This window comes from Pipra filicauda, unplaced genomic scaffold (assembly GCF_003945595.2).
Source record: "Pipra filicauda isolate LSUMZ 115617 unplaced genomic scaffold, ASM394559v2 scaffold266_size1643727_pilon, whole genome shotgun sequence".
NCBI lineage: Eukaryota > Metazoa > Chordata > Aves > Passeriformes > Pipridae > Pipra > Pipra filicauda.
Genome location: NW_024104383.1, coordinates 1,071,758 through 1,098,566, shown reverse-complemented (window position 1 = coordinate 1,098,566; position 26,809 = coordinate 1,071,758). Strand labels below are relative to the sequence as shown.

Genomic DNA, 26,809 nt, shown 5'->3' with positions numbered 1-26,809 from the left:
TTCCAGAGGAGGTTCAAATTGGACATCAGGAAGAATTTCTTCACTGAAAAGGGTTGTTAAACACTGGAATGGGCTGTCCAGGGAGGTGGTGGAGTCCCCAGCCCTGGAGGTGTCCAAGGAACAACGGGACGTGGCACTCAGTGCTCTGGGCTGGGGGACAAGATGGGGACTGGGCACAGGGGGGACTCCATGGGCTGGGAGGTCTTTTCCAACCTAAATGGTTGTGTGGTTCTGTGACACAAGGGGGTAGTTCTCAACAGGTGGGAGACTCCACTCCTGGCCAGGGTGTTGTGGATGGTGGCAGCCCAAAGGGAGGTGCTGTGGGAGGATGAAGAGAAGCCCCCAGAGCTGCTCAGGAGTCACTGCCGTGGGTTCCTTTGTCTCCACAGGTCTGGACGTGCTAGTCAGAGCTTCACACTAGTCCTGCACACTGAAAGACCAAAAACTCTCCCCTCCATCGGCCTGTGGGTGACCACATCCTCTGAAATGACTGCTGCAGCTCCTCCTGCACCAACCACTGCCTGCTGCTGCCCCTTGGCCGGCCCCCCCCGCAGGGATCCCGGCTGGCGGCTCTCCCGATGGGTCTGCCCCATGGATGCTCCAGATGTTCCCCTAGATCTGCCCTAGATGATTGGAAAAGCAGAGGAAGCATATCCAGTGCCTTCCTCTGCCTGTGTCCCCCCAGCTGGGGACACCCCTGGGGCCGGGGCTGGGGTGACTCTGGGCCCCAGGGCTCCAGGCCGGGCGAGCACAGCCCTTGGCCAGTGATGGGACTGGATGGATCAGCATGTCCCAGTGGTGACACTGGGAGGCTGCTCCCCTGGCCGTGGTAGGACTGAGCATTAGGCCCTGCCCTGGGTGGGCACCCGACCCCTTTCTGTCTCTAGTATTTAATTTTACTGCCAAGGTGCCGGGGCCGATCCATCCGGGAAGAGGTATTTCCTTGAGTAGCCAGGTACGATTTTTATGCCACAGCTAGTTCTCAAATCAAGTTCCACAAGCCCATTGTTCACCACCCTGTAATTATGGTCTCCACATTAAAGACAAAAAGCCTCCGTTGCATTTTTACTCACATTTTCTACTGTTTTTAAGATTGTAATATAGATTTGATTATTTCTTCATTGACAATAAAAGCAGAAAGAGTTGTTCCTGCCCAGCGTGAGTTATTGCAGGGACCAGCACTGGCCCTGTAGAGTGAAAATTGGGATGCAGGGACCAGGCACCTGACTGGGGACAGCAGCTCCCAGCCAGCCAGGCCCCAGCACCCCACAGAGGCCCCCAAGGGTGCCCCCCGACCGTGCAGCACAAACCCCCCCCACGACACTGAACACCCGGCATGACACAACCACACCACAAGGACTCGGGATGCTTTGGGGACACAAACAGTGGTGGCAGCCTGGCAAGGGTTTTATTTTTTTTATTTTTCTTTAAATATTTGTTGCCAGACTTGGTATAGGAGCAAACGTCTTCACAGCACCACGAGCCATCTACTATTCAGAATAGGAAGAATAAGGACGAGTAGAGGTGAAATCTAAGCACAGAAGAGCAGGGAGCAGCACCAAGATGCAGAGCTGGACAGATGGGATACAATACAGAGTCCATAACTTAATCATAAAAAATATATATATGTATATATCCATCATGTAGAACTTTATGGATTTTTTTTTTTAAGATACATATTTTTTTTCTTTTCAACAGATATTTTCAGGCGGGTGATTTATTTTTTTTTAATTATTTTTAAAGTCTTTTTTGTTTGTTTGTTTTTGATTTTTTGTTTTTTTAAAAGAAATTTCAAAGTTGTGCCAAACACATCTGGATCAGCGACCACAACGGGAGAGACGGGGAGAGAGGAAAGTGGGGAGAGGGATGGGGGGAGAGAGAAGAGGGGAGAGACCACTCTACGTCTCAAGAAAAGAAAGGAACAGCAACACTTTTGTTTGGAAACCACAAGCAAAAAATGCATTCATCAGGACTCAAGCGACTGAACCAGACTCCAACTCCAGTTTATACAGGAATATACAGCGGTGCATCCCGGAGGACGCACGCGAGCACAGGCACCCCGCGTGCACACCCACGCACACCACACACACCCCAAACAAACACCGACAGCAAAAGGAACCAGGAGAAACCTAAACCAAACCCCGAAGACACTCCAAAAGAAATGAAACACCTCCAGTGTAAGAATTAACAAAAACCTCCATAAAACAAGGCACATCCTTTGAGTTCGTAACGGTGGAAAAAAGAAAGACGCGACACTGAATCCCAACGGAAAACCCGACCAGAACTGCTCGCACGTACCTTCCACCCAGAGAAAAGGTAAATATTGTGCTACTCGTAGAATGAGTTTGCCACAAGACACACAGCTTAGTATAATCTAATAGTTTTTCTCAAGCTAAAATCCAGTTTTCTCTTGATTTCTTTTAAACTGCTTTATATATAATTGCTAATATTTTAAAATCTTTTAAATATATATTTGTTAAAGTTTATTTCTTTTTATTATTTTGGGGGGTGGGGGAAATCTGCTTTATATCTTTTTTTTTTATTTTTTTTTCCCCTCCAATAAATTAATACTTCTTTTATAGCTTATCACCGTCCTGTCCCCGGGCGGGGAGGGGCCGGGCAGGGGCACGTCCCGCTGCCCCCGGGGAGCCGCCAGCCCGGAGCTGCCCTGGCCGCCCCCGCCAACCCCAACCGAGAAAGAAAACAGTTTAAAAAATAAAAATTAAAAACGGAGCAAAGAAACCCAAGTGCATTTGCCCACCCGGCCCCGCCACTTGCAAACGCCATCGGTGCCACGTGGCTGGCGGAGCCACTGCCGGGGCCGCCGGGCAGGGCTTGTGCTACATTCGGGTCGCGGTGACCCGCGGCGCCAGGGCTGGCAGGGCACGGGCGGCCACCAGACGGGGAGGTCGGGAGCCCCCCAGAGCCTCCCAGAGCCCCGGCAGCGGTTCGGTCCGGACGTGTTGCTTTGTTTCTTCTGTTGGGTTTTGTTTTGTTTTTGTTTTTTTTTTTGCTTCTGCAAAAGGGAGTCCTGCCGGAGCCGGCGCCGAGTCTGTGAGCACAATCCTGAGGTATCTTCTTCTTTGTGCAAACCCCGAGGGACGGGATGTCCGGGAGGGGACGGCTGTACAAAGGGGCCGGGGGGAGGGCGGCGGGGCCGGGGGGTCGTGGATCGTTGTGCCCTTGTGCCCACGTAAGCCCTGAGGTTCGCGGGGCCCTGGCGCCCCTCACTCCAGCATGGCATCCAGCTGGTCCGCCAGGTCGTCGAACATGCTGCCGATGTCGTCCAGGATGCTCACGGTGCTCTTTGACTCCACGGCCGAGCTGGGGAGTGACCGGGACGGGTCAGGGCTACGCACGGGATGAGGACACCACACAGCCCCCACCACCCTGTGCCACAGCCCTCCTGCCCCCCTGCCGTGCTCAGCACTGTCCCCAGTGTCACTGCTCATACAGACCCCAGGGCTGCTACACAGTGCTCTGTGCCAATGTCCCCAGTGCACCCACATGCCCAGGTCTCGCTGCCCATGCTGCTCCACCACGGTGTCCCCCAGTGTCACTTCCCCAATGCAGCTCCAGCCAAGGTCCCCTGATGCTCCACCAGTGTCCCCCAGAATCCCTCCTGGCACCATCCCACCCCCACCACGTGGCCACATCCCAATCCCTGCCTGCAGTGCTTGTGGCCTCTGGTGCTCATTGGCACCGCACGGTCCCGCACCCTCCCTGTGGAACAACCACCCCCTGCACCCCCTTACTCTGCTTGACTGTCCTCCTGCTTGATCTTCTCCTCCACAGCCTGCAGTGCAGCAGCCAGGGACGCGCTCGTCTCCTCCAGCTTCTGCTGTGCCAGCTCGGGGCCGGCGCTGTCCACGGAGGGGCTGGCGATGGTGGAGCGCGGCGGCTTCACCGGCACCTGCTGGGGCTGCGCGCCAGGCGAGAGGGGCTTGGCAGGGCTGGAGCAAAGCGAGGGTGGGGTGCTGGAGGGCTTGGTGCCCGCGGGGCCCAGCTGCCGGGCGGGCGACGGGGCCGGCGTGGAGCTGGCGCTCACCGACTGGATGGCAGCGTGGGGCTTGGGGGGCTTGGGTGCCGTGGGAGGCGGCGTGGGCTTGGGGGACACTGGAGGCGGCGTGCCGTGGACCCGCTTCACCTCTGCGGAGAAAAGAGAGAGAGGCAGGAGGGCGGCAGGGCCAGCGGGGACCCCTGGCCTCTGTCCCGGGGAGAGCCTGTCCCAGGGATCTGGTGGGGCACCTACCTGGGCTGCCAGGGCTTGGGATGGGCACCTTTTTGGGGATGGGCACTGGTGGCCCAGGCACCTTCTGAGGTGGCTGCGTCAGCACAGGCTTGGGGGACACCGGTGGCTTGAAGGGCTTCTTGGGCTCGGCAGGCGGTGGGATGTAGTCGGGGCCGTCAGGGCGGGCAGTGGGCGGTGGGGTCGGGGGCGGCTCAGCCCCGCTCAGCTCGGAGGCCGGCCGCCGCTTCACGGTGCCGGTGCCGTTCTGGTACACGGCGAGTGTGGCCGGCTCCAGCGCCGGCTCCTTGTCCTTGGCCTTGGGCCGGCGCTTGACGGTGTCGGACTCGGTGAGGATGAAGCGGACGCCGTCCTGCTGGCTCTGCCTGGCCCGGATCCGCCGCTTGAGAGTGGCACTGGCCTCCACCTTGGCCAGCTCCCCATGGCGGTGGGCTGGGGACAGCCCCTCGCCTGCCTCCCCCCGGGCCGGCCCCAGGGGCCGTGGCCGCTGCTTGATGGTGAGGGTGCCCTCCTCGGCAAAGGGGATGCCGTCGGGGGAACCGCCACGCTCCACCCGCAGCCGCTCGCCGGGACTGTCGGCACCCGCCTCCGACCGCACGCTGTCGGCGCGCTCGCGGCGGGCGGCTGCCACCAGCCCGGTGACAGGGCCGCTGATGGTCCGGCGCCGGTTCACCACCTCTCCATCCAGCCCGATGGCCTCCTTGTGCTTGACGGTGGCCAGGACGGTGGCCACACGGGCACGGTCGGGGCTGCCCGGGGGGGGTCCCGGCTGCAGGTAGTAGCCGTCGGGTGCCTTGGCCGGCCCAGGCCCACCGGCCACGTGCGGCTTCTGCAGGGCCAGCGCGCGGGCCCCGCCGCCGATGGAGGACATCTCCAGCATGGCCGCGATGCTGCGCACACTGCCGGCGCTGCCCGTGTCCACGCTGCCGCCCAGGTCGCTGGCCCGCCGCTGCTCCCGCCGGCTCTCCCCCTCAGCGCTCGGGGGTCCGATGGCCACCTCGCCCTCACCCTCCTTGGGGAAGTCCTCGGCCATGCCGGCGCTGGAGATGGCGGAGCTGGAGCGCTTGGGAGGGGGTGGTGGGGGTCCCTTCTTCTTGGGGCGGACGGCGAAGGACTGGCTGCGGTTGACGTTCTTGTCGCTGCCGGCGGCTGCCCGCACCGAGTGGCTGCGGCCCACGCGCCGCTGGACGGTGGCGTAGGGCCCCGCGTCCGGCACCAGCAGCTCGTCCCGCTCCTGCTCGCTGTCGGAGGCGGCGTAGCGGTTCAGGCTGTGTGCCCGCTTCTTCGGCCTCCCCGGTTCCTCCTCGCCCTCGCCCGCCGGAGGCAGGCACAGCACCGGCACCGAGACGGGCAGGACGGGCACCCCCGGGGATGCCCCCTCGCCCTCGGCGGGCTGCGGCAGGACGTAGGCGAAGCCGCGGTGGGTGGGTGACTGGGGCAGGGAGCGGGGCGACGCGGGGCGCTCGCCGGGCGGCAGCAGCTGCGGGGTGGGCTTCACCTTGGCGGTGGCGTGGGGCACAGCTGGCCCTTGCGGAGAGGGGGGCCGTGCCTTGCCGGGGGTCTGTGGCGGCGTCAGGTGCCCAGTGGAGGGCGGGAAGGGCTGTCGGGGTTTGCCGGGCACTGGTGGCACGCTGGCACGCTTCACAGGGTGGCCGTGCCGGGGCGGGCGCCCCTCCTTGGGTGGCGCAGGGGGGCCCTCACTGGCTCCCTCCGCCAGGTATTCCTGGCTCTTGGAGATGGCAGCGGCAGGGGGACCCCGCGGGCCGTCCCCCAGCAGCTCCTGGGAGCTGCTCATCAGCCTGGCACGGCCACCCAGGCCCGGCGGCGAGCGGTAACCGGGGGCCGCGGGGTTCACCGCCTTCTCAGGGGGCTCCTCGGGGGCTTCGCCCGTCATGGCCACCTGCAGCTCGCTGCTGAGCTCGCTGTCCTGGAAGGTGGTCATCTTGGGCGACTGGCACTCGGGTGGCTCCGGTGGGGGGGACTCGATGGCCAGCACCTCTGGGCACGGCCCCGACGCCTTCCTCTTCAGCGTGCCCGGCTCGTACTTGCCCAGCTCAGCACGCTGCAGCTCCGCCAGCTTCTTCACCGCCAGCATCAGCTTCTTCTGGTGGCCTGGGGATGGCACGGGGCATCAGTGTCACCGCCAAGGCCACCGCAGCCAGCGCTGCGCACAGAGCCTTACCCAGCTTGGTGATGCCAATCTCCTGCAGGTCCTCCCAGGTGATGTCGGTGATGAAGTCAATGTTCTCGTAGCCGTTCTCCACCAGCACCTTGTAGTACTGGGACAGGCCAATCATGGAGAGCCACAGCGCCAGGTTGGCCTGGGGTGGGGCACAGGGCATGGCTCAGCACCAGCTGGCACCAGGGTCTGGCCCCAGCACCCCTGGCACCCCAGCACCTGAGGCACACAGGAGATCCGATCTCGTGGGGGTACAACAGCTCCAGGGCACTTCCCTTGTCCCTGTGCTGTTCCTGTGCCCCACAAGCACCCAGGGCCATGCCCAGCCCTGTTCCCATGGGAAGCCCCTTGCTCTGTCCAGCCCCATTCCCATGGGAAGCCCCTCACTGCGCGCAGATGATGGGGCAGGAGGGGTGTCAGGAGACACCACAGTGTCACATCCACGTGGTGACAGCTGGCACCAGCCTGACAGTCCCTGCAGAGCTGTGGGGAGGGACATGAGCAGCTCCAGGATGTGTGCATCATCCGGCAGCAGTGAGCCAGCTCCCACCCTCATCCCCCTGTGCCACCCCCTCCCTGGAGGGGATTAATTGTCCTGGATGTGGCTTCAGCCCCACGGCCCCACGCAGCCCTCACCGGTTTGTACTCCGGCAGCCACTCGGGGATGCTGAGGTTGTTGATCTCGGATGCGATCTTCTTCCTGTGCCCCGGCTTGGTGACGCCGATGGCCGTGAGGTCCTGGGGCAGAGAGGGGGGTCAGTGCCGCCCTGATCCAGCCCTGCCTCCCTCCCACGGCCCTGCGGCCTCACCTCTGGCGTCATCCGGCTGATGGTGGTGATGTCGTAGCCGGCGTTGATGAAGTTGGGCGCGTAGAGCTGCAGCTGGAACTTGCAGAGCCACTGGTACACGGCCTCTGAGCTCTGGGGTGAGAGGGACAGATGGGTCGAGGCAGCTCCGGGGACAGGGACCCATCAGCCCTGTCCGTGTCCCCACCACATGCTCCCCACGGCACTCCAGTGCTTCCCACTCACCTTCCCCTCTGACGGTGGCTCCATTTTCTTCAGCTGGGGCTCGGCAGGGGGCTGGGGGGCGTACGGGGAGCTGGCCACGCTCTGCGACCGCGACGAACCTGCCGGAGGGGCAGCGGTCAGCGGGGGGGCTCCCACCCCTGGGGTCCGGCCACGCGGAGGGGGGAGCCGAGCCCCCGCCCCAGGTGGGATGTCATGGCACAGCCCCCAGCCTGGCAGGGCCAGGGCAGGCACAGGAGAGCGACACCTGCCCCAGCACAGCAACCCGGAGCACCCTGGGGTGCCCTGGACAGGAGGTCTGCTCCTCTGGGATGGGTGGGTGAGCCCCCAGCCCGGTCGGGGGGCTGCTGTGCCCTCCATCCAGCCCTGGGCAGCAGGTCCCAGCAGGACCTCTCCTTCAGAGCAGGTGTTCCTGGCTGCCCCTCTCCCCAAGGCAGCGGCCAGAGGGGTCCCACTGCCCAAAACCCTCCGGCCCTGCTCCTCCAGCCACGTCACCAACCAGGCAGGCTGGCACGAGCTACTCACCACTGAGGACACCCACACAGGCACCTCACGGTACCTCCCTCCAGCTGGGGGTGATGGGGGCTGCCCCGAAATTTCTGCCTCATATTTTGATCGGGATGAGCAAGAGCAGACCCTTCCCCCCACCAGTGACTGCATCCTCCGTGTGTGTGTGTGTGTGTGTGTGTGTGTGTGTGTGTGTGTGTGTGTGTGGTGTGTGTTTGAGTGTGTGTTCGTACATCCTCCTTGCGTGTGCATCCTTCGGGCATCTGCCTCCCACTCGCGTGGGCATCCTCCTCCCATGTGCATCCCTCTGCCATGTGCATTTCCCTCACGTCTGCATCCCACTTGTGTCTGCATCGATCCAGCATGTTTTCCCCCCTCCCTGGCAACGTCTGCACCCCCCTCCCTGCGTGTGCACCCCCCTCCATGTGTGCATCCCCTCTCCGTGTGCGCATCCCCCTCCCCGGGTTCCTCTCCCTGCTGCCTGTCCCTCTCCACAGCTCACACATGCCCCCGCGCACACCCCCACGTGTGCATCCCCCTCCCCAGGCATGTGCCACCCCCGCGCCGTGGCCACCCCCGCGCCGTGGCCATGCTCCCCGCAGCCCCCCCAGACGGCGGTGGCGGGGGGGACCCCGGCTCGGGCTCCGGCGGGGCTGGCGGGGGGCCAGGGAAGGGAAGGGGCCGGGGAGCAGCGGTGCCCCCCCTGCCCGCCCACGCCGCCCCCCGCCCCCCACGGGCCCCCACTAACCGAGGCAGGAGAAGGCCTGGCAGCAGCCGAAAGGCGACAGAGTCATTTTTTACCCACACGTTTTTCTTCTGGCGATGGGTGCCGTGGCAATAAAAAAAAAGACAAATCCCTGGATCCACGGCACGGCCAGGGCTCCTCCTGCTCCGGCAGCCGGGCGGCCGCAGCACGCACCTGCGGGGATGTCCTGCGCCTTGGCCGGCCCATCGCCCACGGCAGACTCTTGCGCAGAAGCCTTCTGGGAAAGGACCGTTGCCAGCAGCTGAAAAACACCCCGGGAAGGGGGGAGAGCAAGGCAGGAGTGAGGCGGCGGCGGGGGCGCGGGGGGCGCGTGGCGCGGGTGCCGTGGGTGCCGTGGGTGCTGCGGGTGCCGCCAGCCCGGGCAAGGGTGGGCAAGGGAGGGTTGCGGCAGATTTCGGCTGCAGCGGGGAGAGATGGAGCCGCGGGAGCAGCAGATGGTGCTTTGCCGGCGGCAGGAGCCCACGGCACCGCGGCACCACAGCACCCCAAATCCAGCCTGGCACATGCCCAGCCCAGGCTGCTGGTGCAGGCTGCGGGGTCCTCCGTGCCCACGAAACAGAGCCCCCCTGGCTGGCAGCGCGGTGCGGCCCGGGGGCACGTGGGCATGGCGCAGGAGGGATGCCAGGGGAGGTGGGCTGTGCCGCAGCCCGGGCACGGGACAGGCCAGGGGCAGAGCACAGGCGGTGCGGGGAGGGGGCTGTGTGCCATCGGTGCGTGCCGGGGGCAGCAGCGCAGCGGGCGGTGGGCGCTGTGCCGTGCGGGGCTGGGTCCGGGGGCAGTGTGCGGTGCCGGGGGCAGCAGCGTGGGCAGCGCAGCGCAGCGCGGAGGCCCCTGCGAGTGGCGGCAGAGGCGCGGCAGCTCCGGGTGGACCTGTGGAATGTCGTGCCGGGGGCTGAGCCCAGGCCCGGGCAGCAGTGAGGGGCCAGGTGGAGGGAACACGCTGGTGGCCACTGCCAGTGACAGCGCGGCTGGTGGCCCGCTGGGCACCGATGGGACTGCACAACACCCGCTCAAGCATCAATACCAGCCGAGGTCACGGGCAGCAAACTGCCAGGACCAGAGCCAAGTGCCACAGCAGCTGGCACGGCCCCCTCAGGGCTTGCCTTACCTTGACGCCTTCGGAGCCGGCATGCAGGGCGTGTGCCCCGCTGCCCGCACTCTGCCCGCTCCCCGAGCTGCGGGCAGAGGCCACGCTGCCCGTGCTGCCCAGGCTGCTGCGGTCACCACCTGCAGAGAGAGAAAGGGCTGTCAGGGCGCTGAGCCCCATGGTCAGGGGATGCTGTGGTGCGGCCATGCCCCACCAGAGCCCCCAACACGTCCTGGCACGTGCTCCCCGGGGCCAGGGAGGGTCCCGTCCACGCTCACCGTACCTGCAAAGGGTTTCCGCAGCACCCAGATCTCCTCGGCGGGGGCTGGCGCGGCCGATCCGCCCTGCGACGGCGAGAGGTGGGACGGGCTCATGTCGGCCCCGCGAGACCCTTGGTGGCAGAGCAGAGAGAGGGCCATCAGGCGTGTGGCTCAGCACTCGGCTCGCACTGGGGTGGGCACAGGGCGGAGGACCCGCCACCCCGGGCCTGGTGTTGCCCCACGCAGGGAGAACCCCACAGGCAAGGTGTGGGGACCCCGGCTGCGGCCGTGCCCAAGGGCACCAGAGCTGTCCCCCTGGTTGCTCCCCTCCCAAGCAGCTGGCACAGGGTGACAATGATACCATCCTGCAGGACATCCCCTCCCTGCTGTCAGCCAGGGACAGATGTGGTGGGGTGTCCCAGTGCCCCAGCTGAACCCGGGCAGGGGACGATGACAGTGTTGTCCCTGCACAGAGCAGGATGGGGGCATGACTCGGTGCGGGGAGCAAAGGAAGCTGGACAAACTCAAGCAGTGAAACCCCAGGAACACACAGGGGACACAGCAGTGGGTAAGAGGATCCGATCCTCCTAGCCAGGCACAGTTTGAAGGTTACCCGTGGCCATGGCTCCTCACCCTCTATGCTGCCCACCTCTGCCAGGTCCCACTCACACCAGGCACACCCATCTCTGAGCCCAGGGGTTAAAACAGCATCAGATGACATGGACAAACAGCCCTACGAGGCCAGTGCTGCTGCAGCCCCACCATAGCTTAGCCAGCCCCCTGCCAGCCACAGGGCATTGCCACCCCACCACTGGCCACGGGGCATTGCTACTCTGCCAGCCGTGGGACACTGTCACCCCCCTGCCACCCCACTGCCACCCAGGCCGGTTCTGTTCATGGAGCCCTCACCCAGTCAGCGCCAAGCATAGCAGGGGACGGGTGGTACAGGGGGATAAAGTCACTGAAGGAGCAACAGGGGGAACAAACGTCCACAACAAACTGGGACATCCCTGAGCTGCACATGCCACGGTCACACCAAGAGGAGCCTGGGCAGGCGTGTGGCTCTGTGTGACCCCACAGGGAGAGAAAGCCCCGGGGAGAAGATGTGCTGCCCTGTCCCCACTGCGAGCACGTCACCCGGTGCTCCCCAACATGACCTCCTGTGCCACTGCCACCAGGGAACATGCAAAGACCCTGACCCCAGCCAGCTGGGGCAGCCCTGTGGGCACGGCACAGGCTGCACCCCTGCAATCCCCCTGCTCCAGGGCGCTCCCGACACGTAGATCCACAGCATTCGTCACCTGCCTGTGCCACAGGGATGGTCCCCAGGGTTTCGCTGGGCTCTGCCAGCGCTGTGCCAGCCCCAGGAGCATTCCCTGGGAAAGCCCCCCGGTGCCGCAGCCCCTTCCCACTCCGAGTGTGCAGTCCCAACCCAGCCAGAGCTGGGAATTGAACACCCTGCAGGGATGCTGAGGCAGGCAGAGGGTGCCTGTGCCCGTGGCTCCCGTCTGGGCACTGTGCTGCCAGCCCTGCCCCTGGCACAGAGCTGGGAGGGTGGTTTGGGGTCCCCATGCACCCCGACAGGAGTGCAGGGGCCATGGGCAGAGCACGGGGACACCGGGGCAGGGGGGTGGGATGTGCCGGCAGCGGAGCTGTGGGACATAAGGTGTGACAGCGGCGCTGGTGCAGGTGTGAGGGCAGGGGGGATGATGGCATGCGCGTGCCACGTGTGTGCACCCACTGCACCCACTGCACACATGCACACGCACACGCATGCACACGCTGCATGCACACACGTGCACACTCCTGTGCACACCCGCGTGCAAACCCCCCGGCCAGGAGGGAGAGGCCGAGCAGAGAGAAAAGACTCGACACACGCTTCAAAGAAAAAGAAAGAAAAATCCATGGAGAGCACGAAGCGAGCGGTGAACTACCTTGTCCATAATGCGGCTCGTCGGCACTGCTAGGGGAGAGCCTGTGATAGCCAAAGGAACTGAAAAGAGTCTGATGGGAATGTGGTGGTGGAGGTGGAGGTGGAGGCAGGGAATGGAACGGATGGGACGAGGCGTCACCGTTTAGCACAGCAGCCCCGTAAGCCGGGAGTGGGATCTTTTGGAAGTGTTGGGGGATTGTTACAGTCTCCCATGAACCTGATAATAAAACATAACAAGAGACAAAATGAAAAGAATCAAAATAATAGAGACACGCTCAGTGCCGCCAGGAAAAAAAAAAAAAAAAAAGAAAGGAAAGAAAAGAAAATAAAAGAAAGGGGGAAAAAAAGCAGCAAATCAAAAAAGCAACCAAAGGGACGTGGAGAAGCCAGAACTGAGATCCAACCGATCCAGAGCCAAGCCGAGGAGCAGCAGCAGGAGCTCAGCACACGCCCAGCCCGGTGCAGGGTACGGGCACATCCCGTAGATCTGACACGGACACTGGGACAGCCCCACACATGGTGCAGCGTGGGGGCTCGTGGGGGTCCTGTTCCCCATGGAGGCATCCCAGGGGAGCAGGGCTGCAGGCACGGCTGGGCCGGAGGCTGCAGCGCTGGCACCCCATGCCCAGCTGGCTGAGCCCTGGCTCAGCACTCGCTCCCAGCTCTGCCAGCCCTGCAGCCGATGGGGTGGCAATGGAACCCCACAGCCTGGCTAACGCTGCTGGGGGGCCAGCCACAGCCCAGGAGCCACGGACCACAGCCCAGGAGCCATGGACTGCAGCCCAGATCGCATTCCGGGAGCCACGGACCACATGCCATGGCACCGGCACGTGACCCACACCAGGAGGGTGGCTCTGTCCCTGCCTGTCCAGCGCCCGGCACCTCCGCAGCTGGTGTGGAGTGCCTGGCAGCCAGTGGGTACTCATGCCACCGTTCCCTTGAGATCTTGTTCAAGTGCCACCATTTCCTGCCTGTGTCCCCACAACGTGGCTGCCTCCAAGGTCCACACGCCCGAGAGGGGATGAGATGGTTGATATAGGGCCTTTCAAAGCCTACTACAATGCTCCTGGCAATGGGCACAGCCATGGGCCATCCCAAGGGGGCCATGCACCCTACCAGGAACCTAAAGGGATGGGGATGGAATGGGGACAGGAACAGGTAGCACTGTGCAGAGGAGCAGGGTCCGACCCCTGGGACAGCCCCTGACTGGGGAGAAGGTCTCCATGGAGCAGCATTAGGTCCCTGGCACTGGTGTCCAGCCCCCTGTGCAGACCCCAAACACCAGGTTCTGTGACCCTACTGCTGCACTGGCCCCCCAAAACCACAGTGATGCCCCCGGGTCTCCTCATGCACCAAGCTCCCAGCACCACAAGTAATACCTCCCCCTGAGGGCAGCCTGGGGCTGCCCCATGAACACCCTGGGGCTGCCAGCACCAACTCCCACAGGCACCAGGTGGGCACTGGCCCCACCTGCACCACAGGGACATTGACCCCGCACACTCGAAGGCACCGTCCCCATGCACATGGCAGGGACACAGGCCCCACATGCACAGCGGGGCATCGCCTGGGTTTGTTGGCACTGCTGCACCCCCCAAACACCCCAGTCCCCACCAGACCAACACGGGGCTCCCCGGGGCTGGGGGCAGGCGGGGGGGGATTATTTGCCTGTTCGTTTGCTTATGGCCTCGACGAGGCTGGAGGGGAAGTATCCCACGCGGTCGTTGCCGGTGCGGTTGTCGTGGATGCAGCCCTTCCAGCGCCCGTCCGCGTGCTGCTCCAGCACCTGCGGGCAGGGGCCGGGTCAGGGGCTGGCGCCAACCCCGGGGTGTCCCGGCCCCCCCCGCCGCACTCACGGTGATGACGTCCCCGGCCTTCACGTTGAGGCTGGTCAGGTCGTAATTGTTGCAATAGTCCTTGACGGCCCGGACCTGCAGAGCGGCGGAGGCGTCTGCGGGACAGAGCGGGAGCGTCACACCCTGCCCACCCCGCAGGGATTGGCACCCCCAGCCCAGCACCCCCCCACACCATCACAGCCTTCATGTGCCCCCCAACCCCCTACCCCGCAGCATCTGCTTGATCTCCTTGCTGGCCTGGCTGGTGGTGAACTGGTTGACGATATCCAGAGCTGTCTGGTTGTAGGTGTTCCTGACGTGGGCGTTGATCCCGCTCTGCAACGGCACCGAGAGGGATTGGGAGGAGGCTGCCCCTGTCCTGCCACCCCCTTGGACCCCGTGGTCCACCAGGAGACCAGCAGCTGGAGGGCACAGCTCACTGCCTTGGTGTCCCCCCACCCCAGGACCTTCACTGCCTTGGTGTATCCCTTCCAGGACCCTCATCCCCACTCCCTGGTGAAGTTGCACAAGCTGCTCTGAGCCCCCACTTGCAGGGTCACCTTCTTCCTGCAGTCCCTGGCTGGGTAGGGGGTGTCTGAGGGTGCCGGGGGGTCCTTACATCCAGCAGCAGCCGCACCACGTCCGTCTTGCCGCAGAGAGCAGCCTCGTGCAGCGCCGTGCCTGCCTTGGTCTGCCGGTTGATGTCGATGCCAGCCTGCAGCAGGAGCCTGCGGGGGGGCAGGGGGTCAGCAGGGCACGGGGGGGCACCGGCGCTGCCCCTCCACCCACAGCACCCACCGGATGATGTCGATGTGGCCGTTCTTGGCGGCGAGGTGCAGGGGGCTGGTGCCGTTGGGGTCGGTGGTGTCCCCCGGTTTGGGCTCCAGCAGCGCCGCGCACATGTTGCTGTTCAGGAGCAGTTGGACCACCTGGCTCAGCAAACACAGACGGAGCAGGGCTGCAAGGGCGGCTCGGCCGCCCCCCGGGGCTGTGGGTGGTCCCCTGGCCCTCCCGATGCCCCCGGTCCCCGCCTGCCCTCTCGCCAGTGGCAGGAGATCCCCTGCAGTGGTGGCACCGCTGGTCCCCAGTGCTGGCCACCTCTGGGGCTGCCCTGTGCTTCCCCCTCAGCTGTTTAGCACCCCCAGGGACCTTGCTGTGCCCCGTCCTGTTCCAGTCCTCCTCTGGGGGGTCCCAGCCCTGCAAGGACTTACCCCGACCCGGCCAAACTCGCACGCCAGGTCCAAGGGCGTCTTCCCCGAGTTGTCCATGATGCAGGGGTTGGACTGGTGCTGCAGGAGCATCTCTGACTGCAGAGGAGCGAGACCCCGACTCGGTGAGGGCAGGGGATGGGGGTGGCACCATCTCCCCCCTGCCACCCCCGTGCCCTGCCGTACCACATCGTAGTGCCCGTGCTGTGCCGCCAGGTGCAGGGGGATCTGGCCCTCATCCGATGGGATGTTCACGGAGGAACCTGCCTTCAGCACCATTTTCATGGGCTCCTTCTTGCCCTGCCAGGCCGCATAGTGCAGGGGCCGCATGCCTGCAGGGCAGGAGGGGCACACCGTGAGCCCCTCAGTGTGCCAACACACCAGGGCAGAGCCCACAGAGGGGCACGGGGGGGGGGGCATTGCCAGGACACCCGGGGACTCGCCTTTGTTGTCCTTGATGTCCACGGCAGCCTGTGCCTCCAGCAGCAGCGAGATGAGCTCCGTGTTGCCGTTGAGTGCCGCATGGTGCAGGGCCGAGAACCTGGGGACCAGGGGGGAGTCAGGGTCCCAAGTCCACATGCCCTCCACCTGGCAGCAGGGCCTTGAGCCTACACCCAGCTCCCTGAGGATGATGAGACCCCACAGGGCTGAAGGTGGTGGGCAGGGCAGGCACAGGGGTGTCCCATGGAGGGTGACGGTGCCAGAGAGCCCACTCCCCACTGACCCACTTCCCCCAGCCTGGCCCCGGCAGCACGGCCATGAGCACAGATGGCAGTGGTGCCCTTGTTGGGCGCTGAGCCTGGCAGTGGGGAGGGGAAAGGCCCTGGCGCTTACCCTGCTCTGCTCTTGCAGCGCCCGGCCCCAAGGCTCACGCCTGGGAAGCAGGCCAGGAGCTGACCTACTTGCTGCTCCTGGCGGTGGCATCCTCCATGTGGCTGTGCTGGCACCCACCACCCCACTGCTCTGGGCCCTGGTCATGCACAGCATCCCCATCACATCCTCGGGGCCACCCCGGTGTTGCCGGAGCATGGGAATGGGCTGTGGACCCCAGTGGGGCCCCCGGGGCTGCCCAGTGCCCGAGAGGTGGGGGATGGGGTAACAATTCCTCTGTCCCCCGTCCCCAGGCCCCCAGCTGAGGGGGACACATCCCCGTGAGGAACATGTTCTGGCCACCACGATCCCCACGGAGCTGCCGCCTGCGATCCCCGGCGGGGAGCGGCGATGTGAGCAGACAGCTTGCACAGGAGGCCGATCCCCAACGTCTGCCTGGGAAATGTCAACATTTTCCGCTCCAGCGCCCTGCTCAAATCCGCTCAAGATGGTGCAAATCGCAGCCCTCCCCGGGGCTGCCTCGGGGGCTTCCCCCGGGCACTGCACGGCCCAGCCGGCCATGTCTCCACACGGAGGGCACCGTCCCCGGGGCAGGCACAGGGACAGCACCACGGTGCCTGCCCACGGTGCCTGCCCACGGTGCCCGCCAGCCAGGAATCAGCCAGCACAGCAGGGATGGGGAAACCAAGGCACGGGGCTGGCTGAGCCCATGCCAGCGGCAGGGCAGAGCACACACAGGCTGCAGCCTGGGTCTGCCCTGTGTCTTCCCCGGGGAATCCTTCCCAGGAGCAGCGCTGGAGGCTGGAGGCTGCTGCCCTGTTGCTCCTGCAGCCCCAAGCCATCCAGGATCCATAGGCAGGATATGAGCAGCACACGAGCAGGGCCCTGCCTGCAGCTCCCCCTGCCAGCGCTGCGGAGCACGAGGTGGCCCATGGGGTGATGCCCCCCTTGCCCTGCCCACGTCGTGCCCACCCGCCCCACTGCTGCCCCACGCTGTGCACACCCGCGGCACGCACGGACACGCTCCCGTGGCCACGCCTGCTCGGCTGCACAGCTCTGCCTGCGTGTGCCCGCACACACGTGCACACGGGCACGGCCGATGCGCTGGCAGGTACCAGGGGATGCTGCTGCCACTGCCCCAGTGACAAGGATGAGGATGGACCCCGGTGCTGTGGCTGCATGTTCCCCAGGGCATGGCCTCCCATTCCTGATCCCACCTGACCCCTCTGCTCACTGCCATTTCCATGGCCACAGCAGAGCCATCCCCAGGGACCAAGTGGCATCGTCCTGCTGGCCCACTCTAGGGGTGGGATCGCAGGGCGAGGGGAGCCCGAGGACACAGGGGCAGCCGCTGCCCAGCCCCACAAGCATCACTCCCATCGCAGCCCCTCCTGCGCGGGGCCCCGGCTGCCTCCCTGTGCCGGCGGCCTCATTAGTGTGATTAGCGGGACGTGAGCCTGCGGTCCCTTCCCGCTGCTCCCGCCCGTAGGATGCCGGCTGCGGAGCGCCGGTGGCACAGCCGGCGGGGTCACGGCTCGCCCACCCGGCACCCTGCAGGGCTGATCCCTGCACAGCGCCCACAGGGCCCCAAAGGGCTGGGAAAGGGGTGGTGAGATGTGGGGCACGGCCATTCCTCCGCCCTTCAGCCCTCACCTCCTGCCTCCTCTGGGGCCCGCGGCAGCTCTGTGCCAGCCCACCGGCTCTGGGTGCAGGCAGGGCTCGGCCACGTGGGCTAACGGGGCTGAGAGCCCCAGGACCAGACCCAGCAGCTCGGCTGCATCGCTCAGAGAGCCTGGCATTCCCGCACGGACCAGGCTCCCACGGCACGCACACGCCTGCTCATGGCACCCCACAGCACACCCCCCGTTTTTGTGCACCCCACAGCACACCCCCCATTTTGTGCACCCCACAGCACACCCCCCGTTTTTGTGCACCCCACAGCACACCCCCCGTTTTTGTGCACCCCACAGCACACACATCCGGCCACAGGGCTCCCACTCACCCGTCGGTGTCTTGGAAGTTGACGTTGACTTTCTTTGCCGATCCAAGGAGCTCTGGGAGGGAGGGAAGGGGACAACATGTTAGAGGAGGTGGCCAGGGCAGGAACACATCAGGGAGGTGGCAGCTCCAGGTCTCCCTCCCTACCAAGGTTGGGGCTCCCTGCAGCTCCACAGGTGCTGTGTGAGGCTTGCCCGATGCTGCAGGCAGGTGAAGGCAGGAGGGCTCAGGGTCGAGGTCCCCCCTCAAGGTGGGGCCCCTCCTGGCACCAGGTTCTCCCCATTCACCTGGTTTGCCTGGGGTTCCCTCCCAGGCTACTTCACGTGCCTGGGGCTCCAGCGTGGCCCCGTGAGGCTCACACTGGGCTGCTTCGGCAGAGAAGGAGCTCAGCACCCTCCCCTGCACCCCAGCATGGCCCCTGCCCTGCAGCCCCCGCCTGGCACTGCCCACCCCACACTTCCCTGCGTGGGAAATTAAACCCCAGGGCAATCCAATTAGCAGCACGAGGAAGGATGGAGCCAGATTTACATAAGATTTACCCGAAAAATGCCACTCAGGCTTTCCAGTGAGCTGCTCTTCCCCCAGCGGGAGCTGGAGCAGGAGGAGGAGGAGGAGGAGGGTGGGTGCAGCCTGGCAGAGCCCTGGGCTGGGGGTCCACACAGCAGCCCCTGTGTCCCCCACAGCAAGATGGCACCAGCACAGCCATAAGTCTGTGGGAGATGACCCAGAGGTGGCATGGCCTGGCCAGGAGAAGGGGCAGCCAAAGTCACTCACCCTGCCATCCTCATCCCCTGAATCCTCACTTCAGAAGCTCAGCTGGAAGCATGCCAGGAACCAGTATGCCAGGAACAAGCTCTCGTTAGGAGAAGCCAACTGGAAGGGGCTACTTCAGGCAGGGAAGAGGGATATGGGGCCAAAGACATGCTCCCTGTGCACCACAGCCATGGCCTTGCTCATGCTCCCTGTACCGTGTTCCCTTGTCAGCATCCCTGTGAGATACTGAATTATTGGGCACATGGATAAACAGGGCAGCAGCAGCAAGAAGGGTGGCTGTGTCCAGCCCTGATCCTCAAGCCTGGGGAGCGGTGCTGGGCTGAGCCAGCCCTGCCTGTGCCACATGGTGCATGTGGTCCCAGGAGCGGCTGGGACGGTGGCAGAGGTTTCTCCCTGCCCACGCTCCCTCCCTCCCTCTCTCCCTCTGTGACTGCCCAACAGTCTGAGCTGCAGGACATTTGCTAACGCTGAGACAGCCCAGTGTGACAGGCGAGAGCTGCCGGGGATGGGCTCCATCAGCCACAGTGACCAGCCTCTGGCCCCTGGGTGCCCAGGCTCTCCTCCTGGCATGCAGTGCCACAGGGTGGCTGTGGGATGAGAAGGGGCACTGTGGGGTCCCCAGGGTGCAGGGAGGGATGGGGACATGACTGGTTCTCCTGGGTGTGAAGAGGGATGGGCACTGCAAGGTCCCCAGGACGTGGGGAGGGAAGGGGCCACTGCAGGGTCTCAAGGTGCAAGGAGGGACAGGGGCACCAAGGGGTACCCAGAATGAAGGGAGGGATGAGGGTATATGGGGTGCCCAGGGTGCACAGAGGACAGGGACACCACATGGTCCCCAGGCCGCAGGGAGGGACAGGGGCATTGCAGGGTCCTGAGTGCAGGAAGGGACAGGAACACCACAGAAGCCCCAAATGCCACCCCTGCCCCAGCATCCCCATGCTCCCCTGGCAAGAATCGGACATTACTGGTGGGCAGAGCTGCCCCAACGCTGGGACCGATGGCAGTGGCCGGGGTCGAGCGGGTCCCCGCCAGCCCCGAGCTGCCGCCAGCCTCCCCAACAAAGGTGCCATTCAGCTCCGGTGGAGAGGAGCCCAGCGCCGCTTCCGCTGCCTCCCCACGCCAAGAACCAGCTCCCAGGAGAAGGGGGCCGGGCTGCCCCCCAGGGATGCGAAGGGCCAGCGGACAAAGGGAGCCGGTGGGCGCAGGAGCGGCACCGTGCCCGGCACTGGCTCCGATCTCCAGCCCCGAAACGGGCCCCGCTCCGGCTAATCGGTCCTTGCAGATGGACGGACGGATGTCAGCAGGTCTGCGGTGCCTGGCCTTTCCCACGGGTTGATCCCAGCAAGGGGCTGGGACGGGGCAGTGCCCGGGGATCGGGGTGGCAGGTGCGGCAGTGACGCCTTTGGCGATCCCCAGGCACGTGTGCCACCCCGGCATCACCCAAACCACCGGCACTCCAACACACCATAGCGGCAAATTTTTCCTCCCTGCACCTGCAGGAGAGGCTGCGGCTGCCAAAATCTGTTTAGCACTTCCATCACTGCCCGTGCCAAGTGCTTAGTCAGTGACTTCCAGCCATGCAGTGGTTTGACTTTCCTTAAAGCTCTGGAAGTGGCCGCCAGCATGCTGAAGGCAGCTGGAGCATGGAGCCCAGCTGGGGTCTCAGAATAACCCCAGTTCCCAGAGCAGGGGAGCAGGATGGGGACCTGACACATCACCAGACCCATAGTGGGATTTGCAGCCTGTCGGAGGGCAGCAAGAACTGTGAGAGCTCATTAATGGCTGGGAAGCACAAGGAAAACTCTTCCACTAACGAGGGAGAGAGAAGGGACCTGAGCACTTCTAATTAAAAATACCAGCTACAAAAGGAGACAGGCACAGCAGGGAGGAAAGCAGGGCTCCTGCACAGCCAATGCTGCCAGTGGGCACCCAGCGTGTTCCTGGCTGTCCCCTCTGCTGAGACCACTGGAGGGGTGTCGGGGACCACCGAGCACCTGTAACCACCATCCTGCCCTCTCCACGCACAAGCAGATGCCATCAGGCAGGTGTTGTGGGAGGGGTGGCTCTTTGCTCTGACCTCCTGAGCCCCCCCACCGTCCCTGGGACACCACAATGTCCCCTCTTGGCTCCCCACAGGCTGCTCAGGTGATGGCCCTGACATGTGGGAGCACAGGGCTCCCCTTCCTTCTCCTGGCATGGCTCCCCAAAGCTCTCGGAGCACCTTGCACCCCAGCAGCATCCCAGGGCAGGACCACATCGCTGGCCCCATGAAAGGGGGAAACACGGGATCCATCCAGCGTGCTCCAGCACCTCCGGATGTGGCTGCAGCCGGCGGCTCCTGCGTGCACCGGGAGCCGCAGCGTCTGCCATCGACACCAGCTATAAACAGCGTCTGCCAGAGTAAACACCGCCGCGGGGAGCAGCCCTGCCACTACTCCCAGAAATGCCTCCACTTAAACACAGGGAGCTCAGGAGCTCAGTGCACGCTTGCATTCAGGCCGGCGCTCCGCGTGCTGTGAGCTCCTGGCCGGGCCCGCCTCCCCTGCCACGCGCCGGCCCCGCAGTGGCCACGGGCACCACGACGGGCCACGCACGAGCCACCCGCACGTGCAGGGCTGGGCACGCACGGGGGAGCAGCACTGCCCGACCCCAGGGCCCAGCCGTGCACCACCCTGGCTCCTCACACTGGGCCTAGTAGCTGCTCCAGGCACCCTGGTGCACGCCGGGGGGAGACCCCCGTGCCCGGCCACAGCTCTGGGCATCCCGGTGCATGGCCACGGGGAGACCCCCACACCCAACTGCTGCACCAGGCATCCCAGTACATGCCGTGGGGAGACCCCTGGACCCAATCACTTCTCCAGGTATCCCAACATGGAGACCCCTGTGCCCAGCTGTTGCTCCAGGCACCCCGGTGTATGCCCTGATGAGACTGTGACCAACCACAGCTCCGGGCACCCCAATACCTGTTGGTGGGAGAATCCCATTCCCAGCTGCTCCAGCCCCATCCCTGCACACATGTCAGAGGACGTGGCCCCCCACAGTTGGACTCCTCGGTGCCTGGGGGGGACTCTTCTCCTTCCCAGCACCCCTTCACGTGCTCACACACCAGCCCCTGTGTCTGCAGCCAGCGCAGCACCAGCAGTGATCGATGCCCGGCCAGGGCTGGGGGCCCCCGGCCAAGCCCCCACTGATGAAGCACATCCTCATCCAGCTCCCCCCCGGCAGGGAGCAGGGAGCAGGGAGCAGGCGGCTGCTCCAAGCAGATGGCTCCAGCCTCTGCTAAATCAACATCTCCTTAATGAGGGGAAAGCACGGCTGCCCCCCCTCAGCATGGCGGCAGCGGATGAGCCAGGAGAACCCCCACAAATGCTCCTCTCCATCCCTTCCATCATCCCTCTGCAGTGATCCCCCTCCCCTCCAACCCCAGCCCTGCTGTAACCCACTCCCCAGCTGACGTGGGCAGCCGGACCCCTGCGTGTGCCCTCCCGCAAACACAACAGGACCCCCAGGACCCCACAGGCAGTGAATATCCACAGGCAAGACATTCAAGGCAAGCGCCTGTTTCAGAGACAGGGGGAGGATCCTGCAGCGGCATCGCTGGGAGCTGCCGGATAAAGGAAGCATCCAAAATAGCTGCTCTTAATTATATCCCTGCTGACGAGCGCCACGCAAACAACGGGGCTGCACGAGGAGCCCTGGCATGGGTGGGTCTGATTCCCCATGGCAGCATGTGACAGTGTGGGGACCCCACCGAATGGGCACAGCACCCCTGGCTGGGTCTAGTGATGATGGTGACATCAGGGAGCTGGTCCTGACAGGGAAAAGCTTGTACTCCTGCAGCCAAGGTCGTGTCAGGCGCTGAGGCCGGCACGATGCTCAGATGCTAATGAAGCCGTTATCATCTTCCGATCGATTTGGACTGTATAAATAATGCACCGCTGTACAGGAAAAGGGATTGCCTGGGGCTAAGAGGTAGCTGGGATGGGATGGAACCATTGCAGAGCAGTACACAACACAGTTGGATAGCTACTGCCCACCACAGTTGGACACATACCACTCACCATAGCTGGACACCCCAGTGCCCATCACAGCTGGACAACAAGAGTTCATCAGTACTGGACACCCCAGTGCCCAACACAGCCGGACAACAACTGTCCATCAGTACTGGACACCCCAGTGCCCATCGCAGCAGGATAACAACTGTCCATCACATCTGGACATCGAAGTGCACACCCACAGCTGGGTGCCCTGCTGCCCATCACCAGCCATTCCCCAAATCCCAAGGCACTCCTGGGGGACGCTGGCCCTGTGCCCAGCACACCTGCAGACACTCTGAATGCCCAGCCCTTGCAAAGCCTTCTCCAGGGAGTGGAGAAATCTGCACTGGAGGCTGGTTGGGCTCTGGCAGCCTGAGTCATGGCAGCACAGGGCTGTCCCCTGGGGCCGCAGGAAGCAGCTTAAATGCAGCTTTCAAGAGGCAGCGGGGACTCCACTGTGATGCTTTTATTTTTACAAAAAGGAAACTTTTTGATCCCAAGGGAGGGTGAGGGGCTGCCCTTGAGGGCTGCCAGGGCAGGCGGGGACAGGGGACACGGGTGTACCCAGGACAGAACCAAACCACTGGGGGTGGAGTGGGTCAGGGGACCCAGCACTCCACAGTACACCAGTAGCTACTGTGAGGGTCCCTGTTCTCCCTGTATTCCCAAGATGTATCCTCACCCAACCTTTGCTGTGTGGTGCCACAGAGCCTGTCCAAGCCATGCTGCACCAGCTGGACTCCCTTGGGGCAGCCCCATCCCCCCGAGTACCACACAAAGCCACGGGGCTCTGCCGAGCAGTGGCTGCCGGTGACTCGGCCCTGTGCACCCAGGGATGTGGGGAAGAGGCAGCAGGAACGGGCAGGTGTGTGGGCAGCGCTGGCTCTGCCCCACAGGTGGGACACGAGGTGTTGTGCTCAGCTCCATAGGACCAGCGCCGAGCGTCCCACCTGCCCGTCGTGCCTGGTGCCAGCTGCACACCCACCCTCGTCTGTGCAGAAATGCGTGTTGGTGTCGCTGCCAGGGAGCCCTAATTGCCAGCCTGTGGCAAACAGGTAATTTTCAGTAATCACCCTGGCTGGAAGCAGTCACTGCTGCCATGGCAAGGCTGGCATGGAAGGGACGGGACATGGTTGCTCAGGGCCACTGTCACCTGTGTCTGCCCATCCATCCATCCCAGCATGTCCGGCACCGCATCCCTGTGGGACATGGGAGCAGAGACCATCCTGCCCTGCCTCATCCTCATCCTTCCCATCTCCTCTCCATCCTTGCCCCCTCTGCAGCATCAGGGATCCCTGGGAGGACCAACGCTGGCCTCGCTGGCTGCAGGGAGGGATCAGGAGCTTTGAGCATCTCAAAGCATCATTAACTAACGCACAGTCTTCATCATTGGCCTCCCACGAACCCAGTGCGGTCCAGCGGCGCTGGGGATTGGCAGGAGCTCCTGGCATACACAGATCATGTGCACACGTGTGCACATGTGTGCGTATGTGCAGGCAGCCCAGATCCATCAGAGGCACCAGGCGCTGCCGCAGCACCAGCTCTGAGCTCCCATCCGTGCGTCGGCAAAACAGGCCCGAGGGTCTATTTTAGAGCCATCGTTTGTCCTCGTGCACGGAACAGCCTGGCTCCATGCGCGCGGGAGCACCGTGCCCACCCTCTGCACCACGGCGGTGTGCCCGGGCCCCCGCGGGCAGGACGGGCACGGCCACGGCAGCTCTGCAGGGCTGGCAGCTCGGTGGTGCCGCGGTCTCTGCCGGGGCGGGCGGGCAGCGCGGGGATGTGCGGCCAGGCGGTGCCGTGCATCATCCGGGAGCAGCGGGAGCGCGGCCAGAGGCCTCACACCGCTCCCAGCGGGCCGGCAGCGCTGCAGGGGAGGCGCAGGGCTCTCAGCACCTGTCCCAGTGTCCCCAGTGTCCCCCAGAAGGGGGCTGGCAGGGGCAGCGCAGGGTCGGCCGAGACAGACGCTGGAGCGGAGCTGCTGCGGAGCCGCAGGGCTGCGAGGAGCGTGCCTGCCGTAAACAGCCCAGCTGCAATGCAGGAGCCGGGCAGCCGCGCTTTGTCTGATCCAGCGGCTCCGGCGGCCGCGGACCGACAACCTGCGGGGGCCTCCCGAGGAGGCGGCGCGGAGCCGGGCTCCGGCAGCCACATCTGGAAGGGATCAGCCGGCTGCCGCCGCCGCGGGCCGGCCGTCCCCGGCGCCAGCCCCACGCCAGGCCGGGGAGGAGGCAGGGCCGAGGCGAGCAGCGGAGGCGGCCGCGGGCACACGGACGCACGGGGCAGGGGCACATGGGCACGGGGCGCACACGCGTGCACGGAGGCACACGGCGCACGGATGCAGAGGGGCCGATGCGTGCACATGGATGCACACATTCACACGGGCACATGCGTGCACATGGATCCACGGGAGAACGTGGATGCAGCGGGGCACATGCAGGCACACTGGCAGAGCACCTGGCTGCCGGTGCTCAGAGAAGCAGAGCCCGGCTGTGCCTGTGGTGGCTGCGGGCACCATCTCCAGCCAATTCTGTCTCCAGCTGACACAGGCCGTGGCAGGGCACAGCGCTGGGGGCCCGTGTCCCACTGCACCCCGGGGCACCCCGGCCCCACTGCTGCCTCCATCTGCTCGGTGCTCTCCAGGCGGCCAGCAGTGACCTTGGTGGGGAGACCCAAGGAGACCCAGGCAGAGCTGGCACTCCCAGCCAGACGCTCTCCCACGCCCTCCCGGCACCGTGCTTCCCCACCGGATGGCTTGTGCCGGCACTGGAACCTATCCATCACCGGAGCGGTCCCGGCAGCACGGGGCTGTCAGGCCGAGCTGAGGCCGGCACTGCGTCCCAGCTTCCCATTTCTCAGGCTGATTGCTCCTGTCGCTGCGGAGCCCAGCGTTAAACACCTCATTTTCTGCTCCCGTATTGAGTTGGAAAATACTATTAACATTTCATTAGAGCTTAAAGATCCTTCTCAGCCTGGCACAAGGAGCCGGGTCACCGGCGGCATCGCTCCTGCACCAGGTGGGCTGCGCTGGCCACGTTCCTCTGGGGAGAGGGGAACCAGGAGGGCGAGTCCCGCGTGCCCCAGCTGTGGGACAGGATGGTAACCCAGGGCAGAGGTGACATCAGCACTGCACACCGGCTTGATGACCTCCCTGGCATGGCCCATCCTCACAGCACACTTGGCTGTGGATGGGACACAAAGTGGTGACAGCAACAGTGTCCATGCAGGCCCTCCTGAGTTTTGCTTCCCAATGCCTCTCCCTTGCCCATAGGAGCCTGACAATAACAGCACCTGTCATTAAATATCAACAAATTTGTTCTCCAACACTCTCCCAGTGGTGCCTGAGCACCATTCCCAGCACACACCACCCTCTCAGTGGCATCAGAACAGAAGAGAACACCATGGCAAACACAGCCTCAGGCATCAGCCAGAGCTGGGCATTCCCCTCCACTGCTCACCCTGCCAGCAATGCCACAGCTCCTGCCTGCCATGTGCCTGAGGAATACATTCCCTGAGGACTCACCACTGCTTTGGAACACCCAGTGCCCTGGCACAGCACCACGGAGCCGCCATCCATGGGCATTGCTGCTGTGGCTGGTGCAGGCACAGGGGGAATGGGAAGGGGCTGGGGACACCCAGGCAGACCAAGATGGGAAGGGGACTGATTGCAACCATTCCCAGCAGCTGGGAAGGGGATGGAAGAGTTAAAGGGAGTGCAGAGCAGAGGACAGAAGCCAGACGCCAGCCTGGCTACTGGAAACCACGATGGGCTGGCACTGATGGGGATGGCTGCAGAGAAGGGCTGGGGGCACCCACAGCACCCAGCCCTGCTCACTGCCAGCACCATTACCCCTGGGTGGAGCCTGGCCCTGCCACGTCCCCCACAGCACCTCCCCACAGTGCACGGGCAGCAAGGGGCACCACAGCACCGGCAGGAAGGTCCTGGTGCGGGGAAGAGCCAGAGCCGACGGCCGTGGGAGAGCCCCAGCACGAGGGGCCACCCGCTGCTGGCAAAGGGCTGGTTGGTGTCAAGCCAGGTGAATTTGGGACTGCTGAGAGAAAATCCAGGCCAGTAAGGAAGCTGGGAACGGAGCTGCTGGCCTGCAACTCTGCTGCTCCTCGG

At 64.3% G+C, this 26,809-nt stretch overlaps 2 protein-coding genes across 6 annotated transcripts in view; one reads left to right on the top strand and one right to left on the bottom strand.

Moving 5' to 3' along the window:
* TRAF7 (TNF receptor associated factor 7) overlaps positions 1-1,147 on the top strand; it is a 31,101-nt gene extending 29,954 nt beyond the window's left edge. For all 4 annotated transcript variants that reach the window (XM_027736049.2, XM_027736050.2, XM_039382369.1 and 1 more), the window contains one exon: positions 390-1,147. In XM_027736049.2, the coding sequence (XP_027591850.1) occupies positions 390-404 (15 nt within the window). In that variant the 3' untranslated portion in view covers positions 405-1,147. The remainder of the gene's footprint in view (positions 1-389) is intronic.
* A 1,336-nt stretch (positions 1,148-2,483) lies between these two features.
* CASKIN1 (CASK interacting protein 1) overlaps positions 2,484-26,809 on the bottom strand; it is a 29,216-nt gene continuing 4,890 nt past the window's right edge. The window contains exons 2-21 of one of the 2 annotated variants that reach the window (XM_027736047.2): positions 17,883-17,934; positions 15,493-15,590; positions 15,236-15,381; positions 15,053-15,148; positions 14,640-14,770; positions 14,461-14,569; positions 14,069-14,177; positions 13,863-13,957; positions 13,675-13,792; positions 12,011-12,226; positions 10,100-10,207; positions 9,838-9,956; positions 8,883-8,970; positions 7,460-7,557; positions 7,238-7,348; positions 7,065-7,166; positions 6,432-6,570; positions 4,253-6,361; positions 3,756-4,149; positions 2,484-3,324 (exon numbers count right to left, since the gene is read on the bottom strand). In XM_027736047.2, coding sequence (XP_027591848.2) covers positions 3,228-3,324; positions 3,756-4,149; positions 4,253-6,361; positions 6,432-6,570; positions 7,065-7,166; positions 7,238-7,348; positions 7,460-7,557; positions 8,883-8,970; positions 9,838-9,956; positions 10,100-10,207; positions 12,011-12,226; positions 13,675-13,792; positions 13,863-13,957; positions 14,069-14,177; positions 14,461-14,569; positions 14,640-14,770; positions 15,053-15,148; positions 15,236-15,381; positions 15,493-15,590; positions 17,883-17,934 — 4,535 coding nt within the window. In that variant the 3' untranslated portion in view covers positions 2,484-3,227. The remainder of the gene's footprint in view (positions 3,325-3,755; positions 4,150-4,252; positions 6,362-6,431; positions 6,571-7,064; positions 7,167-7,237; positions 7,349-7,459; positions 7,558-8,882; positions 8,971-9,837; positions 9,957-10,099; positions 10,208-12,010; positions 12,227-13,674; positions 13,793-13,862; positions 13,958-14,068; positions 14,178-14,460; positions 14,570-14,639; positions 14,771-15,052; positions 15,149-15,235; positions 15,382-15,492; positions 15,591-17,882; positions 17,935-26,809) is intronic. The other variant, XM_027736048.2, reaches the window with a different exon arrangement.